At 36.9% G+C, this 20306-nt stretch overlaps 2 protein-coding genes across 4 annotated transcripts; one reads left to right on the plus strand and one right to left on the minus strand.

Annotated features, from left to right (window-relative positions):
* Positions 1–3646: 3646 nt before the first annotated feature.
* On the plus strand, positions 3647–10754 carry LOC105037400 (uncharacterized). The gene is made up of 2 exons (XM_073247676.1): positions 3647–4393; positions 10526–10754. The coding sequence occupies exon 1, from the start codon at positions 3750–3752 to the stop codon at positions 4356–4358; it is 609 nt and encodes a 202-aa protein (XP_073103777.1). The 5' UTR covers positions 3647–3749; the 3' UTR covers positions 4359–4393; positions 10526–10754.
* Positions 10755–12222: 1468 nt separating this feature from the next.
* On the minus strand, positions 12223–18946 carry LOC105056480 (metal tolerance protein 4). Of its 3 annotated transcripts, none has more exons than XM_010938697.4 (8): positions 18544–18946; positions 16422–16594; positions 16092–16290; positions 15382–15560; positions 15123–15273; positions 14420–14553; positions 12854–12913; positions 12611–12749 (listed from the first exon to the last, which is right to left on the minus strand). In XM_010938697.4, the coding sequence occupies exons 1-7, from the start codon at positions 18929–18931 to the stop codon at positions 12896–12898; spliced, it is 1242 nt and encodes a 413-aa protein (XP_010936999.2). In that variant the 5' UTR covers positions 18932–18946; the 3' UTR covers positions 12611–12749; positions 12854–12895. The 3 variants fall into 3 exon arrangements, with proteins under 3 accessions (XP_010936997.2, XP_010936999.2, XP_073103971.1); XM_073247870.1 differs by having other exon boundaries at positions 12854–12918; XM_010938695.4 differs by lacking the exon at positions 12854–12913 and having other exon boundaries at positions 12223–12749.
* Positions 18947–20306: the final 1360 nt, after the last annotated feature.

Genomic DNA, 20306 nt, shown 5'->3' on the forward strand with positions numbered 1-20306 from the left:
CTTGGATCCATAATTAGACACCCTTTTTTGCACCCAAGAGATACCCCATATGAAAATCAAAGGCCCTCTAATTAATGGACATGCCCAAATTGATCAAATCAAAGTGACACCCCATAATAACTATCAAGTAGATTCATAAGAGACTTACACCTTTAATTAATATGATCCATAATTTTAGACACCCAACAATTGGAGTCTTATGAATCTTATTCATGTGGATAATTATCAGGTAATTAAGTTAGAATTAACTTATCAAATAAGTAATCCTAACGGAAAGAAGAATTGAGTCCAACCATGTGCTAGCAAGGTTACCATGGACCCAATGAATTTCTCTAAATCCAATTGACACTTCATAAACTCAATTTCTTATTCCAGACCTAATCCCTTTGTTGTGTGACCTCATAGGTTCAATTCTATCTGATACTGAGATATACAATGATCCCTATCATCATATCATTGAAACTCTTTTTAGTGGATCGGAACAATTCCACTCTAACTCAATCAAGGATCGTCGATCCAGAACAATCCTAGTGAGCTCTCACAATCCATCAGTGACATCTAGCAGTATGTAGTGGTAATCTAGTAGAACTGAAATGAACCTCTAGATGTAGTTAACGTGTGATTTAGTTCCTCTATCATGAATTCTGACTAGATGGCAGGTCATGGATAAATCGTCAAACCTCAACATCAGTCATATGATAGATTGATTAGCTCAAGTTCAGTTGTGACTTCTATGAAAACTCTTTTTCATTAATCACACTGCTGTGGACATAGACTACTGGACTTAGCCTCTTAAATTTCATAGGACTACTCCTCTCTATCAAGGTCGATAGATCCTATCTTGATGCACACCCTAATCCTACAGTGGATCAATTATCGTCAACATCTACTACAAGGGCTTATTGAGACCCATGTTTATGTGTCAATTAAACTCCAGCAGCCTCACTGCGAGTAGCAGTATCATCTCAAGTCAAAGGACCAGTCACACAACTACAGCATCGAGACAATCACTGATGATTTAATATAAATCCAAATGATCTCTCGTATGATCACGCTCAGTGCCAGTTGTTCTCTAACAATCATTCGCACTTATCATCCTGTGTCTCTACATAGTAGATTAGAGATCCATCTATCCCGAAAGAAGTGATTTGTGCGTCAGTCTATCCGAATCTTTCATCGCCCTCATGATGATTCTATGATCGAGGAACTTTAGGAATTAAATACATATCTCTAATTCTCAATATTTTGAGAATATGTATTGAAACTAATTCCATAAATGATTCAAGGACATATTACACTTGAATGAAAAAGAACTTACCCCTTTTATTGATCATATCAATATATTAAGTACAAATTTGTACCTTAAATATATTACAATGTGTTAGCCATATTAGCTTCTAAGATATATATCTAACAGGTGAAACTTCCATATCTTTCAGATGGAGGAAGTCTTCCCGATCAACAGAATCCATCCGACTATTCTCATTGGCGTCGGTTCTCGGATCGCTCCAACACGAAGGAAAGCCCCAAAGAGATGAAGAAGAAGCAAAAAAAAATTGGTTCTTCCATTCATGAATGGACGATGGAAGATCGAAGATAAAAGAAAAACCTTTTCTCGGGTTGAAAAACCACCAATCCTTGGCCTTAGGGTGAGGACAGAGAACAAAGAAAGCACGAAATAAAGAAGAACGAGGATCAGTCGGGATAAGACGATATAACAAAGTAAAACTAATAATCAGTCGGATAGAGTTTGAAGCCAGCTAAGCAAAACAAAAATCGTAATAGTCAAGAAGATTCCGGACGAACTTCAGAATCAAAAATCGAAGATCGGCTCAAAGGTCCTTGACATAGAATGCAACCTGATCTGAAGGAGAAAAATTCATCTGACCATCCAAATTAAGAGCGAAAAGCTGATATTGCTCCGGGATACAGTACTGTTTCCGAAGCTGTTCAACATTGGGCCCAGATAAGGAAGAGACTTCCGTCTCCAGATCTGAAGGAGAATCGTCGGTCGGATTCCCCGACCGACTATCTTGAGAAAATGAAGCCTTCTTACTTGCCATTGAAAATGAGAACCAAAAGAGAAGGGAAATCCTAAGAGAAGAAAAGGGAAACTCGACCTGGAGCCAAAGATGATGCAAGGAACAAGAAAGCTTCGAAAGCTCTTAACACTGGGGCGGAACCTTCTATTGCAGAGAAAAGCGACAAATGCAAAAGTAGAGTCCAGATGAAAGCGACTTTAGATATATATGATCCCTCGACGGTCCGGATGCAATCATTCAAATTAGGATCTCCTTAGATGATGACACATGGCTATATCAAGACCGACCATTGATCGGACGGTTCGACGCACCTATCCTCAGATCATGCCACCTCACCATAATCCGCATGAACGATACAGAGCCAATGACATCTAGACACATGGCTAAGATCTACTAGTCAGAATCAAATTGTCCGAATTTTCTGAGCGTCAAATTATCTTTCTGAAACGACATCTCAATGATGATTTTACAGTTATTGAAACAACAAAATAACTGGAGACCTTTCGTATTTCAAAAAATCATTAATGCCAGCAGCCGAATCAGAACTCGAAACAGTATGTGACAACTCCCTTCATCCAATGTGATAGACTATGTGACAATATGCACGTCAGACTACCTTGGACTTGGGAGTGGGGGGTAATTGTTGGGATAATTCAATTGACCCCCGATTCCGACTTTGAATCAGCCTCATAAACATAAAATGCCGACTAACGATTAATTGACCGACATATAGTCAGCCATCCTCAGCCATCGACAGACAACCACGATAACTCGATTAATCTCATATCAATGACCATCGGCATATCAGAGTTACCGATCGATGCTCATTCGGATCTCCTCGACTACCGATATACGATCGGCTTATCTGAAACTGCCAGCACAGAAAGCGCATGATGGCCAAAATATGATCAGTGACGGGTATAACCATCCATTCCACGATCACATAATGCTGGAATGTGTGGGACCCACGTATCTAATCGTTACAAATGGTTACCAGCTATTCGTCTATAAAAGGAGGTAAATGAACAGTAATTGGTAAGGTACTTCTGAGCTGAGACTCTGCCATTTTTAAAATTTTATCTGTTGTTCACCACTCCTCATTGACTTAAGTATCGGAGGATCTCCGCCGGACAAAACTCCAATCAGTGCGGACTTTTTTTGCAAGTGTTCTTCTCCGATAACAGACGCAATAGGGAATTAACTGTAACAGAAAAATCTTTGTCGAACACAATTTCGATCGATATGAATTTATATATATATATATATATATATATATATATATATATATATATATATATATATATATATATATATATATATATATCCTCAAGGTTGAAGTTTGAACAGATCTCGGGATCTCGGGGTCGGGGACACAAATACCGACATCAGTTCTAATTATAACTAAGTCGCGGGATTTATGGTTGCGGAACAACCAAAGCCGTCTTCCCAAATCGACCGCTCCATGATCTCGATACCACTACAAGTTTGAAGCTCGAACTAATATCGGGGTTTCAATTACCGGCATTTAGTTCTTAATTATAACCCTTCGTCGCCTTGAAGCATCATAACTAACGTATGATTGCGGAACAATCGAACCCATCTTTCCAACTAACCCGACCTCCCGATCGCAATCCCAACGAGAGGCGAGACGAGGGCCACGGAGACCAAGAGATCTCTTTGATCTCGAGAGCTCCATTCTCGGTGGCCATGGCGACGGTCCTCTCCTCGTTCCGCTACGCCGACAGCCTCGTGGTGGTGGGGATCTCCGTCTGCACCGCCTTCCTCTGCGAGGGCATCTCCTGGCTCCTCATCTATCGCACCTCCACCTACAAATCCCTCCGCTCCTCCATCGACAAGGCCTCCAAGAAGCTCGAATCCATGAAGTCCACCTCCTCCTCCTCTGCCGGCGCCGCCGCTGGGGCCCCCGCTGCCTCCTCCAAGAAGCCCTCCTCCCGGGCCAAGAAGATGGACCGGGTCGAGACCAGCCTCAAGGAGTCCACCCGCGACCTCTCCCTCTCCAAGTTCAAGTCCGGCGCCGTTGTCGCCGCCGTCCTTTTCGTCGTTTTCGGCCTCCTCAACTCTCTGTTCGAGGGACGGGTGGTGGCGAAGCTCCCCTTCTCGCCGATCCCGTTGGTGCTGAAGATGAGTCACCGGGGGCTTCCAGGCACCGATCCTACCGATTGTTCCATGGTGTTTCTTTACTTCCTTTGTTCCATTAGTATCCGGACCAATCTCCAGAAGTTCTTGGGGTTCTCGCCCCCGAGAGGGGCCGCCGGAGCCGGGCTGTTTCCCATGCCTGATCCCAAGACCAGTTGATCATATGATAGGAGTTATGATGATTTTGCTTCATGGTATGAGGACCAACCCAGTCTCAACTTTAGGGTTTTTTATTAATAAATAAGAGATGCTCTTTTGTTTGATTAATTTGACTTCCTGGTGATTAGGGTTTTCTTGCGGGGAATCATATTAGATGTTTGATCGTTTCGAATGGGTTGTTTTATGGAGCCACTATGCATTAGATTAGTTTGCTTTTGGAGGAAGCTGATGCGTTTGCTAATCCCCTTTCTTCAATCTATAACCAGTCAAAACATTCTGTTGGCCAATCTAATCCAAGTAAAATATCAATTCATGAGGATGGGTTCCTTTTTGGGTGGTTGGGTTGGGGGGAGAGGGAGTTCATATTTGTTTACTTGTTCATCTTGGGGGTTCTCATGTGCAAGAAAGCTTTTATAGGATTGCTTCCATGGATGGCAGATTCTGAAGAACTCAAAGTTGGGTTCTTGGTAGGATTCATTGTTGTTTGTTGGTGAGCTTGGAAGATCATCTTCTCTTCTAGTTGTTTGCGGAATCTTCTTTCACCCAGTATGGTACTATAAATCAATTGACTTTCTATTCGAAGGAGAGATCAGTGCAGAGTGGAATAAGGATAAACTTTCATGTAATGTGATGGGACATAGGATGATAGTTGATGGAAAGACTTTCAAAGATTTGACTTGGAGGTCTATTTATCTATGGTAACTATGTAGCTTTTGGTTATGCATCATGGGCATGCTATTCATCTAGTTACTTGATCTGGATAAGTGACCACAGGATTTGGTAATTCAAAATTCAGAAAGCCTATCCATACCTTAGCTAGTAATTATAAAGAGAATGTGCATAGGCATGAACAAGTGCGAGGGATATGTAATTAGAGGAATTATTCTTCCATGTAGATGATAAAGTGAGATGGATTGTAATGGTCATTAGAGCATCTAATTGTAGCTTGTCTATTTCTGCATGAGGAGATGATCTCGAGGCCCTATTTTGATCATCGGACAGTTTTTCCATGAAATAAATCCATATATGGCCTGACAAAGAGATTTTGTGGAGTAGTGTTGTAGGGAGAGAGAGTTTGCCAATATAGAGAAGTTTGATCCATATGAGCTCGTATAATGGAAATGGCCTTCCAAACAGAGTAAAGTATCCTATTTTTTGTGGGATTGCTCGATCCAAGGACTTGCCGAATTAACTAGTCACTGTGAGACAGTATTCTCACCCTCTGTAATATAAGAGGCTATTCCAGGGGTAATTTACGCAGGCTTACAAACAGGCCCTAAATAATAAGTGTTGTGAGTATCTGTTAGACTATGTTGGAACTAAATTTTTGAGGTTTGGCTATTTCTACCTATGATGGCAGAAAACCTTTGATATTGCATTTTATGTTTAAGACGGATGTTAAACTGAGAAATAATCAATGAAATAAGAAGATCAGGAATGTTGATAATGTCAAATATTTATGTAGAATGTTCTACAATTATTCAAGAGTGTAAGATGAACCATGCAACTTTCTGATTGTTGAGCTTCAAGTTGGATTTATAGCCAAATCTAGTAGCACGACTAACAAACAAATATTGCATAGAGAGTATCATGGTTATGTGTTGCTAAACTTCATTCTAAAGTTATATAACACTTATTATGTGAAAAACTTCATTGATTTATGCTCTTTGTCATTAGAGTCTGCTATAAATATTTTTTTGGTCTGGAATTATACCCTCTCTCTCTCTCTCTCTCTCTCTCTCTCTCTCACACACACACACACACACACACACACACACACACATTTTTGAGATTAGGAGGGGCCAATCTCCATCTTTCTGCCTTATAACCATGCCACCCCTGAGGGTTGACTCTAACTAGAAACAAACCCACAATCCTGTGCTTAAGTGGCAAGGGTGATACCATCAGTAGTTTCTACTTGTTTATTATGATGATCTTTTTTCTCACATGAAACATAACAAGGTTACCAACTCCAAACTCACCCAATGAAATAGGAAAAAAAATAAAATTCCCACTTAGAGGGAGATGTCTACTTATATATACCATGTATGCATATTACATATATTTATGTATGTTAAGAGAGAAATGGACCTACATTCGTACGAGGGAAATCTACTCATATTAACTATTGGAAGGTCAACTATGAAGTTAGATGGTACAAACATAGAAATCTTGGCTACATTAGAGAGGAGAGAAAAAGGCAAAGCCTTTGGTTGTGCACTTCTCATTCTCCCAGTCTCTTCCTCTTTTGATCTTGCTACTCTTGATCCCACTCTCTATGCTTGCATTTTCATCCTCCATGCATTCCATCCTCCCATCTTTGCTATCCCATCCAAAATTAGCATTGTTGTGACTTAGCTGCCAAGGCCTTCTCTTCCTAGTATTTGCCTTCCCTCCCTCACATGATCTCTCCACTTGCGTAGGCCTAGGGCTCTCTCAATGTGGTTGTTGCTTTATTGCATAGTGATCCTTGAGATTTGAGGTTGTTAATGGCCATGGTGATGCTTGTGTTTAACACCAAGATTACAAGAGATTTTTGGTTTAGTGGGGGTGATGGAGAATAGAGGTACTGAAGGAGATCGGGAAACTGGAGAAGAAAGAGAGGGATGGAGCGGGTGCAATAGGTGATGGATCAGGATTTGGTTTGATTAGGGGTGGGGTTGCTAGGTGTAAATGGTGTCTCTTGCTCTCTCTTTCTCTCGTCATGTTCAAAGTGAATGCTCAGGGAACCATCTGGATTTAATTTAGTAGTTGGAAAAGTAAGAGGACTGGATACATTCTCCTCTGAATCAGAAGAAAGCAAGCTAATTTATGGTTGCCTTGTGCCAAAACAGATGGTGTGGGCAGTTGATAATTCAAATTGTCCATCTACTGCCACATACCTTAGAATTTATGCGAACCAAATTTCAAGTGGCTCAAATAGATGTAGATCAAAGACCCAAAGAAACCTTTCTGCCGATTAATGAAAACAAATTTAAAAATTATATCATACATAGGTTACTCTCCAAAACATTTAATTGTTTTCATGTGAACTCATTGAGATAGTTGACTTCTGTATGTCTTGAATTAAGTATCCACACAGTGGATCATTATTACATGCGAAATATTTATAACCAAAATTCTATCTTTACAGGATTTGTTGCCTCTGCATGAACTGGTAAAAAATAGACAGTTTTAATGGTTTGATTCAATTTTTTTATTTGATTTATGGTTTAGAAACAACAGAACCAATTGATTTTTAGTTTATACATGCTTTAAAGTGCAACAATGTGGATCCCAAACTTTATATGTATTATCATCTATTTTAACATTATGTCCATATGGATGAATAACCTCCAAAAGTTTTTGGTTTTTAGGTATTTTACATTTATGTCTAGATTTATGTCAGGATCATGTGTGTGGATCCTCAATTTAAAGCATGCATCTTGTTACCAATTGGTTTGAGGACAGAATAGTATCAGAATGAGCGTACTTTCTTAATAGACACTTACCTGTCTTGGATTGCAATTTAGGCAGTGGTCACACAGCTTATGCAGGGTTTGAATTTTTGGTTTTGTTGTTGGTTGACTACTTTACTTGTCTAGGAGGACTTGGTGAATTTCCTTTTAAGTTACTAAGGTTGGGGATAATATGTATGCACAGCAAAAAAAGAAGAGTCTTATGGTTCCAATGTTAACCATAGAGATCAGTCATCATGAAGAGAAAACAACAATATGATCTTACCATTGATTCTATGGTCCTATTCAATATATTAATAACATCAGCTGCAGCCTTGGCAATTAGTTTTCATAAGATAATATTGAATATAAGATAGCAGTTCCACTGGATTTGTAAAGGTTATTTTTATGTTTTCCTCAGGATTACATAAAATTTTCTGTGAGTGTAATACTTAATGGGGAAGAGGTAAAATACATGATCAATATTGTCAAGGTAAAACAAGCTGTTGGGTTTGTTGAGGTACAATCTTATTTGATGATGTACATTGCTATATCTGACTAGTTAGTTATTTCCAACAGGAAGGAAAAATTAAATGTCAGTTGCTTCACAATGTAACATTGGGGAAGAAAGACAAATGAAAGCTTATATTTGGTATTTTTTGGCATTTTAGTCTGTTTTGTCTTTTTTTTTTGTCTTTTTTTTTTTTTAATGCGCACGTGTGTGATGAATAAATTGAACAAAGAGCAATCCGGAAAATCATTTATAGTTATGCTTTTTTTTGCATGGTTTAGAACTTTGAAGCGAACTAGAAGTAATTAGCCAAATCTCCAATTAGTTTTTTACTAGTTTCTTTTCTTCTTCCCTTATGTATTACAAGTTTTTTTTCTTTTTCCCTTATGTTATTAAAAGCACCAGAGGTTCACTCATAGCAATCAGTGGACCCTCATGGTCTATTAATCCTTTATCTGCTTCTTTGCACATGTCATTTACTATTTTCCCCTGCTCAAAAAAACCCCTTGAATGTCACAAAAGATGTTTCTTAAGACTGATAGGAAACGTCAAGATCAGCATGCCAAAAATATTATATCGTATTATATTGTCGACATGAACTATATTAGGGATTTTGCTTTTCAGTGTAGCTGCCATTTTCTAGGACATTGCGACCCTCTTTGGATAGTAAATAAGCATCTTCTTTTAGAAGCATCAATTTACAACTAAACTGAAGTGATTGTTGCGGGTATTCTTGGCCAGTTTGCATCTTATTTTAGCAGAAAGACTGGATCCAAAAACTCTCATTGGAGGACACTGTGAATTAGTGTTGTTGAATAATAAGTAGTGAAGAATTTTGTTGAAGTATGTCATGTATTTTATGCAAAATGCATGTTTGCTGATTACATGCATCTACTCAAAACTCAGCTTGCATTGAGGCTATTCATCACATGTATCAACCTAGCAATCTGGGGCTCTGAACCATTCTTGTATGAACTGTTTTTGCTTCTTCACATTTTTCTTGTAGCAAATAATTCTACTCATAATTTCATATGTCTGAACCTTGCACATTTGCTAGCCTTGAGATTGAAAATTCAATTTGTTCTGCATGCTTCAACTCATTGTATTTAACACATGACTGATGAAGGATTCATACACCAAACAAAAATGGTCAGGGCAAAGCTTGATGATTGCATTATATGCTGATACTATCAGCTACTACTCCCACTACATGAATGCGGCTTCTAGCTTTGCATGTTTCTTGATTTCCCTTTTTTCCTTTTTTTTTTCTTTGTAGTCAAGCCCAGACTGTACAGATCCTGGTAAACACAATCACCAAACTGACCGCCTTTTCAAGCTATGCACAGTCTTTTCTTTTTCTGCTGTTTCTCTCAATATGCTTGTTTGCTTTTTTATATTCCTGCAATTTCTACCCAACAGTCCCCAAGCCCTATGACATAGGAGACAAATTCCTTCCCTATGCACAGCCAGAGCATTATCAACTACTGCAATCCTAATAAGTTTCATGATATGGATTTTTGTGTGGTGGGGTGGACAGCCAGAACCAGGCATGATGGAATTGGTTTAGGGCTTTTGTGATGGATTTGGTATTAATTTTCGAATTTTGAGGAAGGTTCAGGAAGTTGACTATATGATAGTGAAAAAAAAAAAAAAAAGAATTCTCCACGTCCTAGACATTGTAATTGAGCACGACCATGACTGTTTTTATCAAGATGACACAACAGTATATTTAATACATTCTAGTTCGATTTCTTTATTATTATTTTTTTTTTGTTTCGATATTTTTCCACCAACTGCTAGCATGTATATCATTCATTTGATTTGTCATGGAAACAAGAGTGGGCACTATTGCTGATAGAATGATCAGACATCAAGCATATTTCATGATGACGCTACTAGTTTATGTTTTGGTGAATTATTTAAAAATCAAGATATTAAGGGTTTCTAAGCTATACACAATCATGTATAATCTTTGAGGTCAAGCATGTAAAGGAGCATACTAGTTCCTGCACTCTTCGGGCCATTTAAAACGACCCCATATGTTATCAAAAAAAGCACTCGGAGTCATGTTCCATCTGTGGTGACCTACAACAATTTGAATTTTCCTCAATGATTGTACACATACCTAAGTTTTTTTTTTTTTTACTACTTTATCAGTGTTTACTTATTTCGTTCGAATGTCCTTGCATGGTGCTGATCTCCGCTTTGCGTTTTTGCAGTGCAACAGTTTATCCATCCATAGGAGGGCATCTTACTGAGGTAGCAGTATGGATCTGATCTTTTAGGGATGAGCAGCCCAACAAAAATAAGATTTGATTAGAAGGACAAAGTATTTCAATTTCTTTATTTGTGCAAGAATAAAATTTCTTGGTAATTAATTTTCTAAGGTTTCAGGTTGCAACAGTATTGTACTTGTAATGATAATATACCTCAACTTTTAATTTCTGATGGAACTAGGCCTGCAAATGGGTTGGGTTGGATCGGAATCACTCAAGATCCGATCCAATCTGATTTTTTGATCGGATCTTGATATTGGACCCATACCCATCTCAATAAAAAATCGGATCGGGTCGGATCCATGGCCGAATTTATTGACTCATTGGATCATTCGGGTCGGGTCGAATCCATATATAATTCAGTTCTAATCCATGAAATGCGGATCCGGATCGGATCTAATTCGGATCGGATCGGATTCTGAGTTTAAAATTCTACATAAAGTAGAATTAGAGATCACATCGACAGCCATATCTATCTTTTCATATAGATATTCTCTCTTCTCTTCCCACGTCTTTTCACTTCACTATTGATAGTGAATATTGTATATCATCCTTAAGGTAATAGTAATATACAAAAGTAAATAAATAATTGAATATTTTAATTATGAACAACTGTTGGTATGTCTGTCTCCAGTTTACTTTGTAATTGTGGAAGGATTTTTAGAAAAGTTTCAAGATTAGTTGTAAGAATGGCATTGCATTAATGACAGTATTAAAGATTTGAGTAAGAGATTTAAGAAAGAATTTGGGTGAGTCACTCTTTTGATCCAAGCTCAAATTCTTATTTGGATGAGTCATTCTAACTGAGTTCGGATCTTATATTTGGATCTGGTTTGGATCGGGTCATATATCTTGAGATCCAAATTAATCTAAAAGTCTTTACGGATCGGGTTGGGTTTAAATTCAAAAAATCTAGATCCGATCTGGAAAGATGAATGGGTCTAATTTTTGAACCAAATCCGACTTTATGAGTCTTTTTAAATGAATTCGGATCGGGTCTAATTGGATCGGATCAGATCATGGATCAACTTGATCCGTTTGCAGCCTTAGATGAAACTTTATGCATTGGCCCAAGAGGAATTTGTAGCAGACCGTTTCTAGAAATGCAGTCCAAAAATCAGTGAGAGGTGTCAGATTTCTTTAAATAATTTCTTGGTTCTTGTTTTAACGTGGAAAGCTTAACGCATGTATTCAAGCACAGGTATTAAACATGAGCAAGGAGAAGTTCTTCCACGGGGGGTAATTGACACTGAATAGGGAGATCGTTATTGGAAAGTTAGTCTTGCAGCCTATATTCAAAAGCAGTGGAATAAGGCAGTTGATACACTGATCATTCCCAAGTTTTAACGGAATTTGGTGCAAAAGGTTTATTTGTCGGTTTACAGTAAACTTGGAAGCACTAAATTACATGGTGAACAGGTTGTGTATGGTATACAGTTGCAATCCGTGGAATGCTTCTAAAATCTTGTACCCTCTTTTTATGAGATGCAGCTACTTGAGGAGTATTGGCTAGGTAGACGTATCGGACAAGAAACCGGATCACTAGTTTATACGGGTTTATGACAGAGGTCATTCTTGTCTGAAATAGTTACCTCAAGGAATTAGAATTAGACGCAGTCGGCTGGAGTCACAACAACAACTAAGAAACGTGGGTTTTATATTTCAAAACTCAATAGATTGTCAGTCCTCAGAGGACATTAAATCTCAGTACAAATCAAACATAGTTATCATCAAAACTTTCTGACTGACTCGTATTTCGAAGACCAGATGATGTAGTCTTGAGACATAGATTCTCATTCCGAAAACTTCTAGCATAACTTAGCCTTTTAGAATAACACACTATAAAACTTCTAGCATTGGATTCAAACAACTGACATTTTCTTAATGAAGAGCAAGCAAGCTCACCTTTCACATACAAGCACCTTCATTTCTCGTTGATGGGTTGGACGTACCATGACGATGTGCACAAGAAAAAGATGCACGGAGCTCAAGGCTGTCTGCTGGGCAGGTTGACAAGAATAGAATGCTCTGGCTTGTGGTCGCATTCAAAATCAAGATGCACAAATGCCCGTTCAACTTCAGGAAGTTCCTCAATCTTTATCTGCAGTGATTCTCCTATGGCATGTGCTTCTTTCAAAGGCAAATCCTCTGGAAGTTCGATGTCAACCTATCCCAATATATAAAGCTCAAACAAGTTAAATTGGAACGCAATTACTATAATATCACAAAATTCTATTAAAAAAGAGCAGAAATGTTATGCTGCTGCAGTACTTGGCTCTTTCACATGCTAATCAACATTTTCATTCCCAAAGATCAGTTGGAAAAACGTATCTGCACTGCATAGAAAATGACCAACCACAAAAGATTATCTGAACTGAATCCCCAAACATGTGATAAATATGGTTATATCAATAATAGGAATATATGATGTATGGACAAGAATTTAAATTGCGATACATATTTTTATTATATGTAAAAGTTGATAGATATATGCGTGTATGTAGTATATTTTTTATTGCTTCTCTCCTAAAACATAGTGACACAGGAAGAAAATTGAGAGGGACTGCAATCTGTTCCAGATATAGATGGCCTCATGTGAAGCACTGGTTTAATATAGCAAATAGAATACATGTTATATAAATTCAACAAACACATGTTCTTTTACAAACTCTTTCTTAATGCACTCAAATGTGACCTCCAACAACACTAACATATGCTTTTTGGAATCAAGAAAACCATGTATAAAATCTTGTCCCTCTTTAAATTAGCCACCAATAGCACAAGCAATGACTAGCCTCACAGTGACTTCATGAGCACAAAGCAAATGGTTCCTGCCTTCCTGGTCTATGTTTATGATTTGTGTTCATGTTCTCTCTCCCACGGTATATCTGGCAATTGTTTCAGCAATAGCTTGGGTAATTTATCTAACACTTATTTTAAAAAAAATGGTACGAGTATTAGGCATCCTGCTTAGAAACAAGATTTTATTGTATGAGCTACTTAACTAAATTAGTAGTGGTTCTTTATATTTTTAATATTGAAATGGTTATTCTAGTGAAGTTTCTTATTCATAACTATGCCATTCAATAAGGTAGAAAAAATACAAAACCAGTTAAAAAATAGCAATAAACTAGTTTTTTCAATCACAATGGCATAGTTACACTCCTAGTATAGCAATTGTATTTCTATGTTTTGAATTATGAAACACAAATAGCTGCAGACTATGCTAACACTACAGAATTGTAAGTAATCTGTCTCTTAGAATTCTTCAGTTAGATTTAGTTTTTGGGTTTCAATGATATAAAAGACTGTTATATGGTAGCAAAACTGCACTAACATTGCAATGAGTAAACTTCTAGTATAGAAACTACGATGACCAAAAGGACAAAATTTATGTTCTTGTTTCCAACTCAGATTGCTTCATTAGTTGTGGTGAATGTACAATGAATCAAAACAAAGTCAACATTTCAGTGGCTTATCTTGTTTGATATTTACTTCACCGATTGCCTGTTGCCCAAATATGTTATTCAGCTATATCCAATCATGATATAGCATTTACCACAGGGAAATAAAGCTCAGTCTGAGAGTTTAGAAGCTAGTTTTATATGCGAGTTTAACTTTAAAATATGCAAATATCAAAAGTATATTTTTGATTTATTCTGTTTTATCTTCCAATATCACTATTTATTGTAATTATACCAACAAATTTCTGCTAACAATTGATAGAAGTGGGATAAATCAAATAACATCCACATACTACCGTCTTTATGCCAAAAACATATCCTGTTTCATATTCATCTATTTGAGACCTTACTAGAACAACAACTATTGACTAACCTCCACAAAGTAGAGGACTCCAAAAGTATAAGCTCGAACTGTGTCAACACGTTTAATTTGAGCATCATGCCTTAGAACAAGATATGTCAATTTCTGCAACACCTCTGGAGGAGCTGATTGACCAACCAGTGAAACTGCACGAAATAGTACGGCACCATATGTTTGAATTATGCATGAGTGCAGATATAGCAAACACATGACAAAGGGGAGAATTAAGTTCATGCGCATATATTAAATAGATGAGGACTTGCCATAATAAAAACTTTCCTATATACTAATTGTTCAATAACCGGGAGCTGTCACAATATTTTGCTGATTCCCTGCTAGCAATAAATATAGTATCTCTTTGACATGTTTTTATTCTTTCTTCTAAAGTTTGTGCATTGAACACATGCATACCATACTATTTCAAGTTAAGTTCTTCAAAGAAATGGTCTTTATAAATTTTAGTAATTATTCTTTATATGATTCGACAAACTTCCTATTGATCAGCTAACGTAATAATCCTCATCATGGACTAAACATGGAGAAAGTTCATTTCCAAATGAAAGGGCAAGGTATGATAGGACTACAATTTGACAATATCATGATGTTTTAAAACTTCATGAAAATATCTTAGAGCAAAAAGCTTGAGTATAAAGGTAGTTGACAGTTCATAGAAGTCATGTTAGAATAACATGAAGATCAAGTTACGAAAAGAAACCTGCATTTTCCCAAACAGTTCCAGACCAATTTGAAATTGTATAAATTGCAAGGATAATTGCTCCAGTAGGGTCAATCCACCAATAAAATTTATCACCAAGAACAGCAGCAGCCAAGCCCAGAACATTGGTTACAACATCAAAGTAGTGGTCCTGGATAATGCCAACAGCCATTCAAAATGGAACAAATGTAGTTGATGTCAAAGAAAAGAAAATACAAATGTCACAGCAACTTAAATCAGGGAGTGTTATTGACAAAACCTTAGCATAGGCCCGGACTATTGTGTTCCCTGAGGTTCTGCAGTAAAGCCAGAGAGCTAGTTTTACCACAGTGGCAGACAACATGATTGAGTAGAGCCACACAAGTTGTGCATGGGACATTTTCTCAGGTGCTTCATTTTCTATCAAGCGTTCAAGGGCTTGTACTAGAACCTGAAATCCTGCAAACATGAGAAAAACAGCATTACTGTTTAGATACAACATTTTTGGGAGAATCATTAATAGCATATAAATCATGAAGCAGTGACCATTTCTGGGCTTATTTAAAGAATATTACGATATTATATTTTATAGACAAAATTATTAAAGTGTTGGAGCTTAGGGTTCTCACACTGCGTTGTGCATATATAATAGGCATTCACTTGCCAAGTCATATAAAACCACTCTTAAACATGAATGACCTAAGAAACATAGGATGTAGTACAAACTTTATTCATAAATGATAGCCATGTGTCACCTATATTGGATTTGCTGTCTGATCCTTGTTTTCAAAGTTTATTATTGTCTCTCAACCATAAAAAGCCTTTTTACATCCCATAAGACTTCTATGCCTAGTTATGTGTCTAATACCTATCTCTAGTCTAACATACGAGAAACTAAAATCCAGTAATCCCTTTTGAGGTCTCATGCTGATTATGTAATACATCCAACTGGAAATGTACAAAGGCCACATAAAAAGAAAAAAAACATACCTAATGTAGCCATGATGGCAGCAAAGATAATGATGCCTACTGGCTGCACGCGCAACTTGCCAATTGGGTATTTATAAATGTTTATATTCTTCATTGACAGATGTGTGAACCAAAGAATTCCACCAGCCATAAGATCCAACAGGGAATCAAGTGTTGAAGCAGCAATAGCAATGGATCCACTTCTTATGGTAGCATAAATCTGCATTTTGTAATAAATATGAAAGTCATTAGATGAAACAACAAATATCGTTTCAAAATAATAAACTTGAAACATCAAGCCATAAATAAAATATTAATAGCTCAATAAAAAATACATGAGAGCTAAATTACCTTTAATGCCAACAAAGCAATATTTGCATAATTTGATATTCTCATTGCAAATTCACTTTGGGCTTGCTCTTGAAGAACTTGATCGTTGCTGTACCCATTGGGACTATTTAGTGAGTCTACTTCATCAAAAGATCTAAGTGTCGCAAACTGTTTTTCATAGTACTCTTTCTCTCCTGAAAGAAATAACAAAGAAGAGGGATCTCCATTGGCATTCGGGTGCAAAAGTGAGAAACAACACCAACTTTTGAGTCTAAATGGTGATCAAAAGATAAAGCAATTTTGAAAACCAAAAGCATCACTGCAATACTGAATTACTAGAAATGAGCTTAAAGCTGGGAAAATAATCAGAAATCTTAGACAACTCAGAATAATGTCATGATCCAACCAAGGAGAAACAAGAATTCGTTCAACCCGCTCAATTTGAATCTTTCTCTCTCAAAAAAAGAAAAACTAGGAGAAGATGGAAGAATTGCGAAAGTATGGCTTAAGTCCCCCTTTTGTTTCAACAATTGATTTAAAAATGAGATACACAACTTATATTTATAATAGCAAGGTACATTCTTGCACAATTCAGATCAATATCTCTTCCTAGTTTCGAGAAGGACGTTTGCTCTTGCACAATTTAGGCTGAATTTTTTTTTTTAGTTCTAGTACGACTCTTTTACTTAAAATAGACATGTCTAGTAGAACTAATCTAGAAAAAACTAAAATTCTTTAGAAGATAAATCTTGATTTTTTCTATTTTCTGTTAGATTCTTTTTGGATTGAAAACTACGTTCGGTCAAAGGCTTACCTGAAAAGAAAATTTGTGATTTGACCAGCCCATTTTAGGTTCCAAATGAATGAATTTAGGTCTAAATGCTAGAGGCGCTGTCTCCTGAAGGGCATATGGCATCATGTTATAGATCTTGAAAAACTGTCTGATTTAACATGAAAAAAGGTTATCAAAATTAGGCATTGTACGATTAAGTTATGACCCTCAAAAATTTGGCTTGCAACTTAGTTTTCTGATATAGTGGATCTTGCTCCTGAATCCTGTTCAATTTTATATGTAGTGGCCAAAGTAGTGCATATCAAATCCAGTGATCCTCCTGGATCAGTCAGAGCAGCTTATTTGACACAATAGAGAGGAATGGTAAAGGCATGGCCGAAAAAAGAAGAAAACCATTAGCAAAAGATCATATGGATTTTTAACTCAAGAAAATCATTACATGAAAGATATAAAAATTCTTCCAATAAACCAAAAACAAATTCTTGAAAGCATTAGACTATTAATATCACATCATATAATTCTAAAAACCTTCAACTGGTTTCTGCACCAATAGATAAATAGGCAAATTCAAGAATTCCATCGGCCGGCAGCAGCGGATTTTCTCCCCAAAAAAGTTATGTTTATAGACAATCTGGATTTATGATAATCAATAGATGGACAAGATAAAGCTTCAGGGCCATATCTCCATTCCATTCTTAAGTGCATCATCCTTCTCTGTTCTACCTGCCTTTCCCCTTAGTTCTCCCTTACATTTAGCTCATCTCTACTCTCATATCTTCTGATTTCCAATAAAGGCCGGGTGGCTCTTATTTAGCCTATTTATCATAAAAAAAAAATACAACATAATTGTGGGAGTAAGAAGGGAAACTTAAATTTTTTTTCTCTATTTTCCTTTCTTTAAAAATATTGAAACGTAGGCGTTGCTTGACAAAATAAGATTATTTTTGCTTTCAGAAAATGTTCAATTCAAACACCCTAAGACCACCAGAAGGGCAATGAAAAAAGCAATCTTGAAATGTTTCTTAAATTCCCACACAGCAAATCCAAACGTATAAATCAAATTTCATAGGGAAAAAAAAGCAAGCATGAAACTTCACTCCCATAAACATTAACAGAAAAACAATTTATAACTCGCTAAGAAAACATGAAACAAAACACAAATAGACCAAATAAACCCCACAAAAAAATAAAGCTTTGAGCCTATTAGAACAGGAGCAACTAGAAAAATCATTATAAAAGAAGTGAAATTTCAAGAAAACATCAAACACATGTTTCAAAACTGACCAAAAAATTCAAAACTTTGGCCCACTCTGGTAAGAAAGTTGGAAACACATTATCTTTGGCACTAACCATCCATCAAGCCTTTCATCCGGGAGACGTCGATTTGATAGGGATTCTCCGGGTCGACCCCCTGCTTCACCTTCTCCGGCAGGCTCGCCATAAACTCCCCTCGCATTGAGTTTACCGAATTTCTCCGTCCCAAGTTCTCCGCCGGCCCAGACCAGCCCTCCAACAACGGCACCCTCTCCTCTTGCCCTCCTTCCATCCTCTCCAAGAAATTTTCTGAGCCGAAGAAGGCTCCAAAGATTTCATTTTTATCGGGGAGGAAAATGCCAAAGATGAGAGCACGATAAGCGCAAGAGGAGAGAGAAATAGGAAACCGGCTTGGATGGGCACCCTTTACGTTCTTTTCCCTTCCGTTGTTATAGTTACGCTGACCTGTCCTCCGTAAGATCATCTAGCTTCCCATTTGATATTTATGTTTCTTTGTTAGGTTTCTTATTTTTTTTTTGGGAATGCTTCTTTGTTTATTTTTGGCAAGTGTGGAATGTTTCCTCATATAGTTGGTCGATCGAGTTAGTAACTTAACGTTCTTTGTTTGCTAATATTTTTCCCTTCCATAATTGACTTTTTTTGCTTTTCTTTTTTTCATTACTTAATCCGGTTAATCACCTAATATTCATTCTTTATATGCATCGATTTCTAATAATCAATATTATTATAGGTATGTTTTTAGAGTACTTTATCAAAATAATATAAATATAAATTTTTTTTATCCAAATGATGCATGTTCGAACTTATCCCCCCTCTCGGGTTTCTTCGTTCTCCCCTCTCGGACTTCTTCCTTTCCCCTACAATCCCCCCATCCCATCGAACTTCTTCCTTCTCCCTCCCAATCGATGCCTACGCCTCGTCCCCCTCTCCCCCATTCGTTGCCCGCACGCCGTGCTCCCCTCCTTCCTGCCCCTTTTTTCTTTTTCCCCTCTTCTCATTTGATGCCCACCCCACCCCCCAGCCCTCTTTCCATTTGATGCCCTCCTACCCCTCTTCCTTCTCTCTCCCCCCTCCAGATTTTTTCTTTTTCTCCTCCCCTCGGGGCCCTTTACCATTTCCAAATGACCGACGTAGCTGCCCAACGCCATAGTGATGTGCCTAACACTAACGATGCATAGTCGTGACGCTATGGTAATCTTACAACTACCTAATTTATCTATAAATATAGAATTTAATTGTGTGTACTCCATTAATGTAGGTATTTTAGCAGGAAATAGATTCACAAAATACCTAATTAATATATTTATTAAATTAATATATCCATTAATATTGTTTGCTATATTTTTGGATAATTGAATTACTAAAATTAGTTATTAAATAATTGTTTGCTATATTGCTGTGATATTTATATGATGGAATTCATAAATAAATATATTAAATACTGATGATTTTTTTAACATTAATTTATGACAATCTAAATTTTTTATTTTTTAATCAAAATAATTATTAATACTAAATATTTTGATTTTGATACTGTCATTAAATTTTTTGAGAAAATAGCTAGTGCTCAGGTTCGTTTACTATTATATTATATGACATAATAGAATATGATAAAGATAGCATGCAGTATAGTCAACTTGCGAGTCGGATGGTTAGGCTATCTTCATCATTATCACATCAAGACTTATTGGATCATTTATACAGTGGTATTTCTATAGACAGAGAAAAATATAAAATCAAATTGAGGTAGAGATCTCTTAATATGTCATGATAGTTAATGCAAAGTAAGTATATCTTAGTTCCAATTGATGATGATGAAGATGTCCAAGAAATATTGA

Source organism: Elaeis guineensis, chromosome 13, assembly GCF_000442705.2.
Source record: "Elaeis guineensis isolate ETL-2024a chromosome 13, EG11, whole genome shotgun sequence".
NCBI lineage: Eukaryota > Viridiplantae > Streptophyta > Magnoliopsida > Arecales > Arecaceae > Elaeis > Elaeis guineensis.

Excerpts from the sequence above, each read along its gene's own strand:
- LOC105037400 (XM_073247676.1), top strand. The coding sequence starts at position 3,750 with ATGGCGACGGTCCTCTCCTCGTTCCGCTACGCCGACAGCCTCGTGGTG.
- LOC105056480 (XM_010938695.4), bottom strand. The coding sequence starts at position 18,931 with ATGATCTTACGGAGGACAGGTCAGCGTAACTATAACAACGGAAGGGAA. Across the intron at positions 16,595-18,543 it reads GATGAAAGGCTTGATGGATG|GAGAGAAAGAGTACTATGAA; the intron begins GTTAGTGCCAAA and ends TATTTCTTTCAG. Across the intron at positions 14,554-15,122 it reads AACTGTTTGGGAAAATGCAG|TTTCACTGGTTGGTCAATCA; the intron begins GTTTCTTTTCGT and ends TATTTCGTGCAG.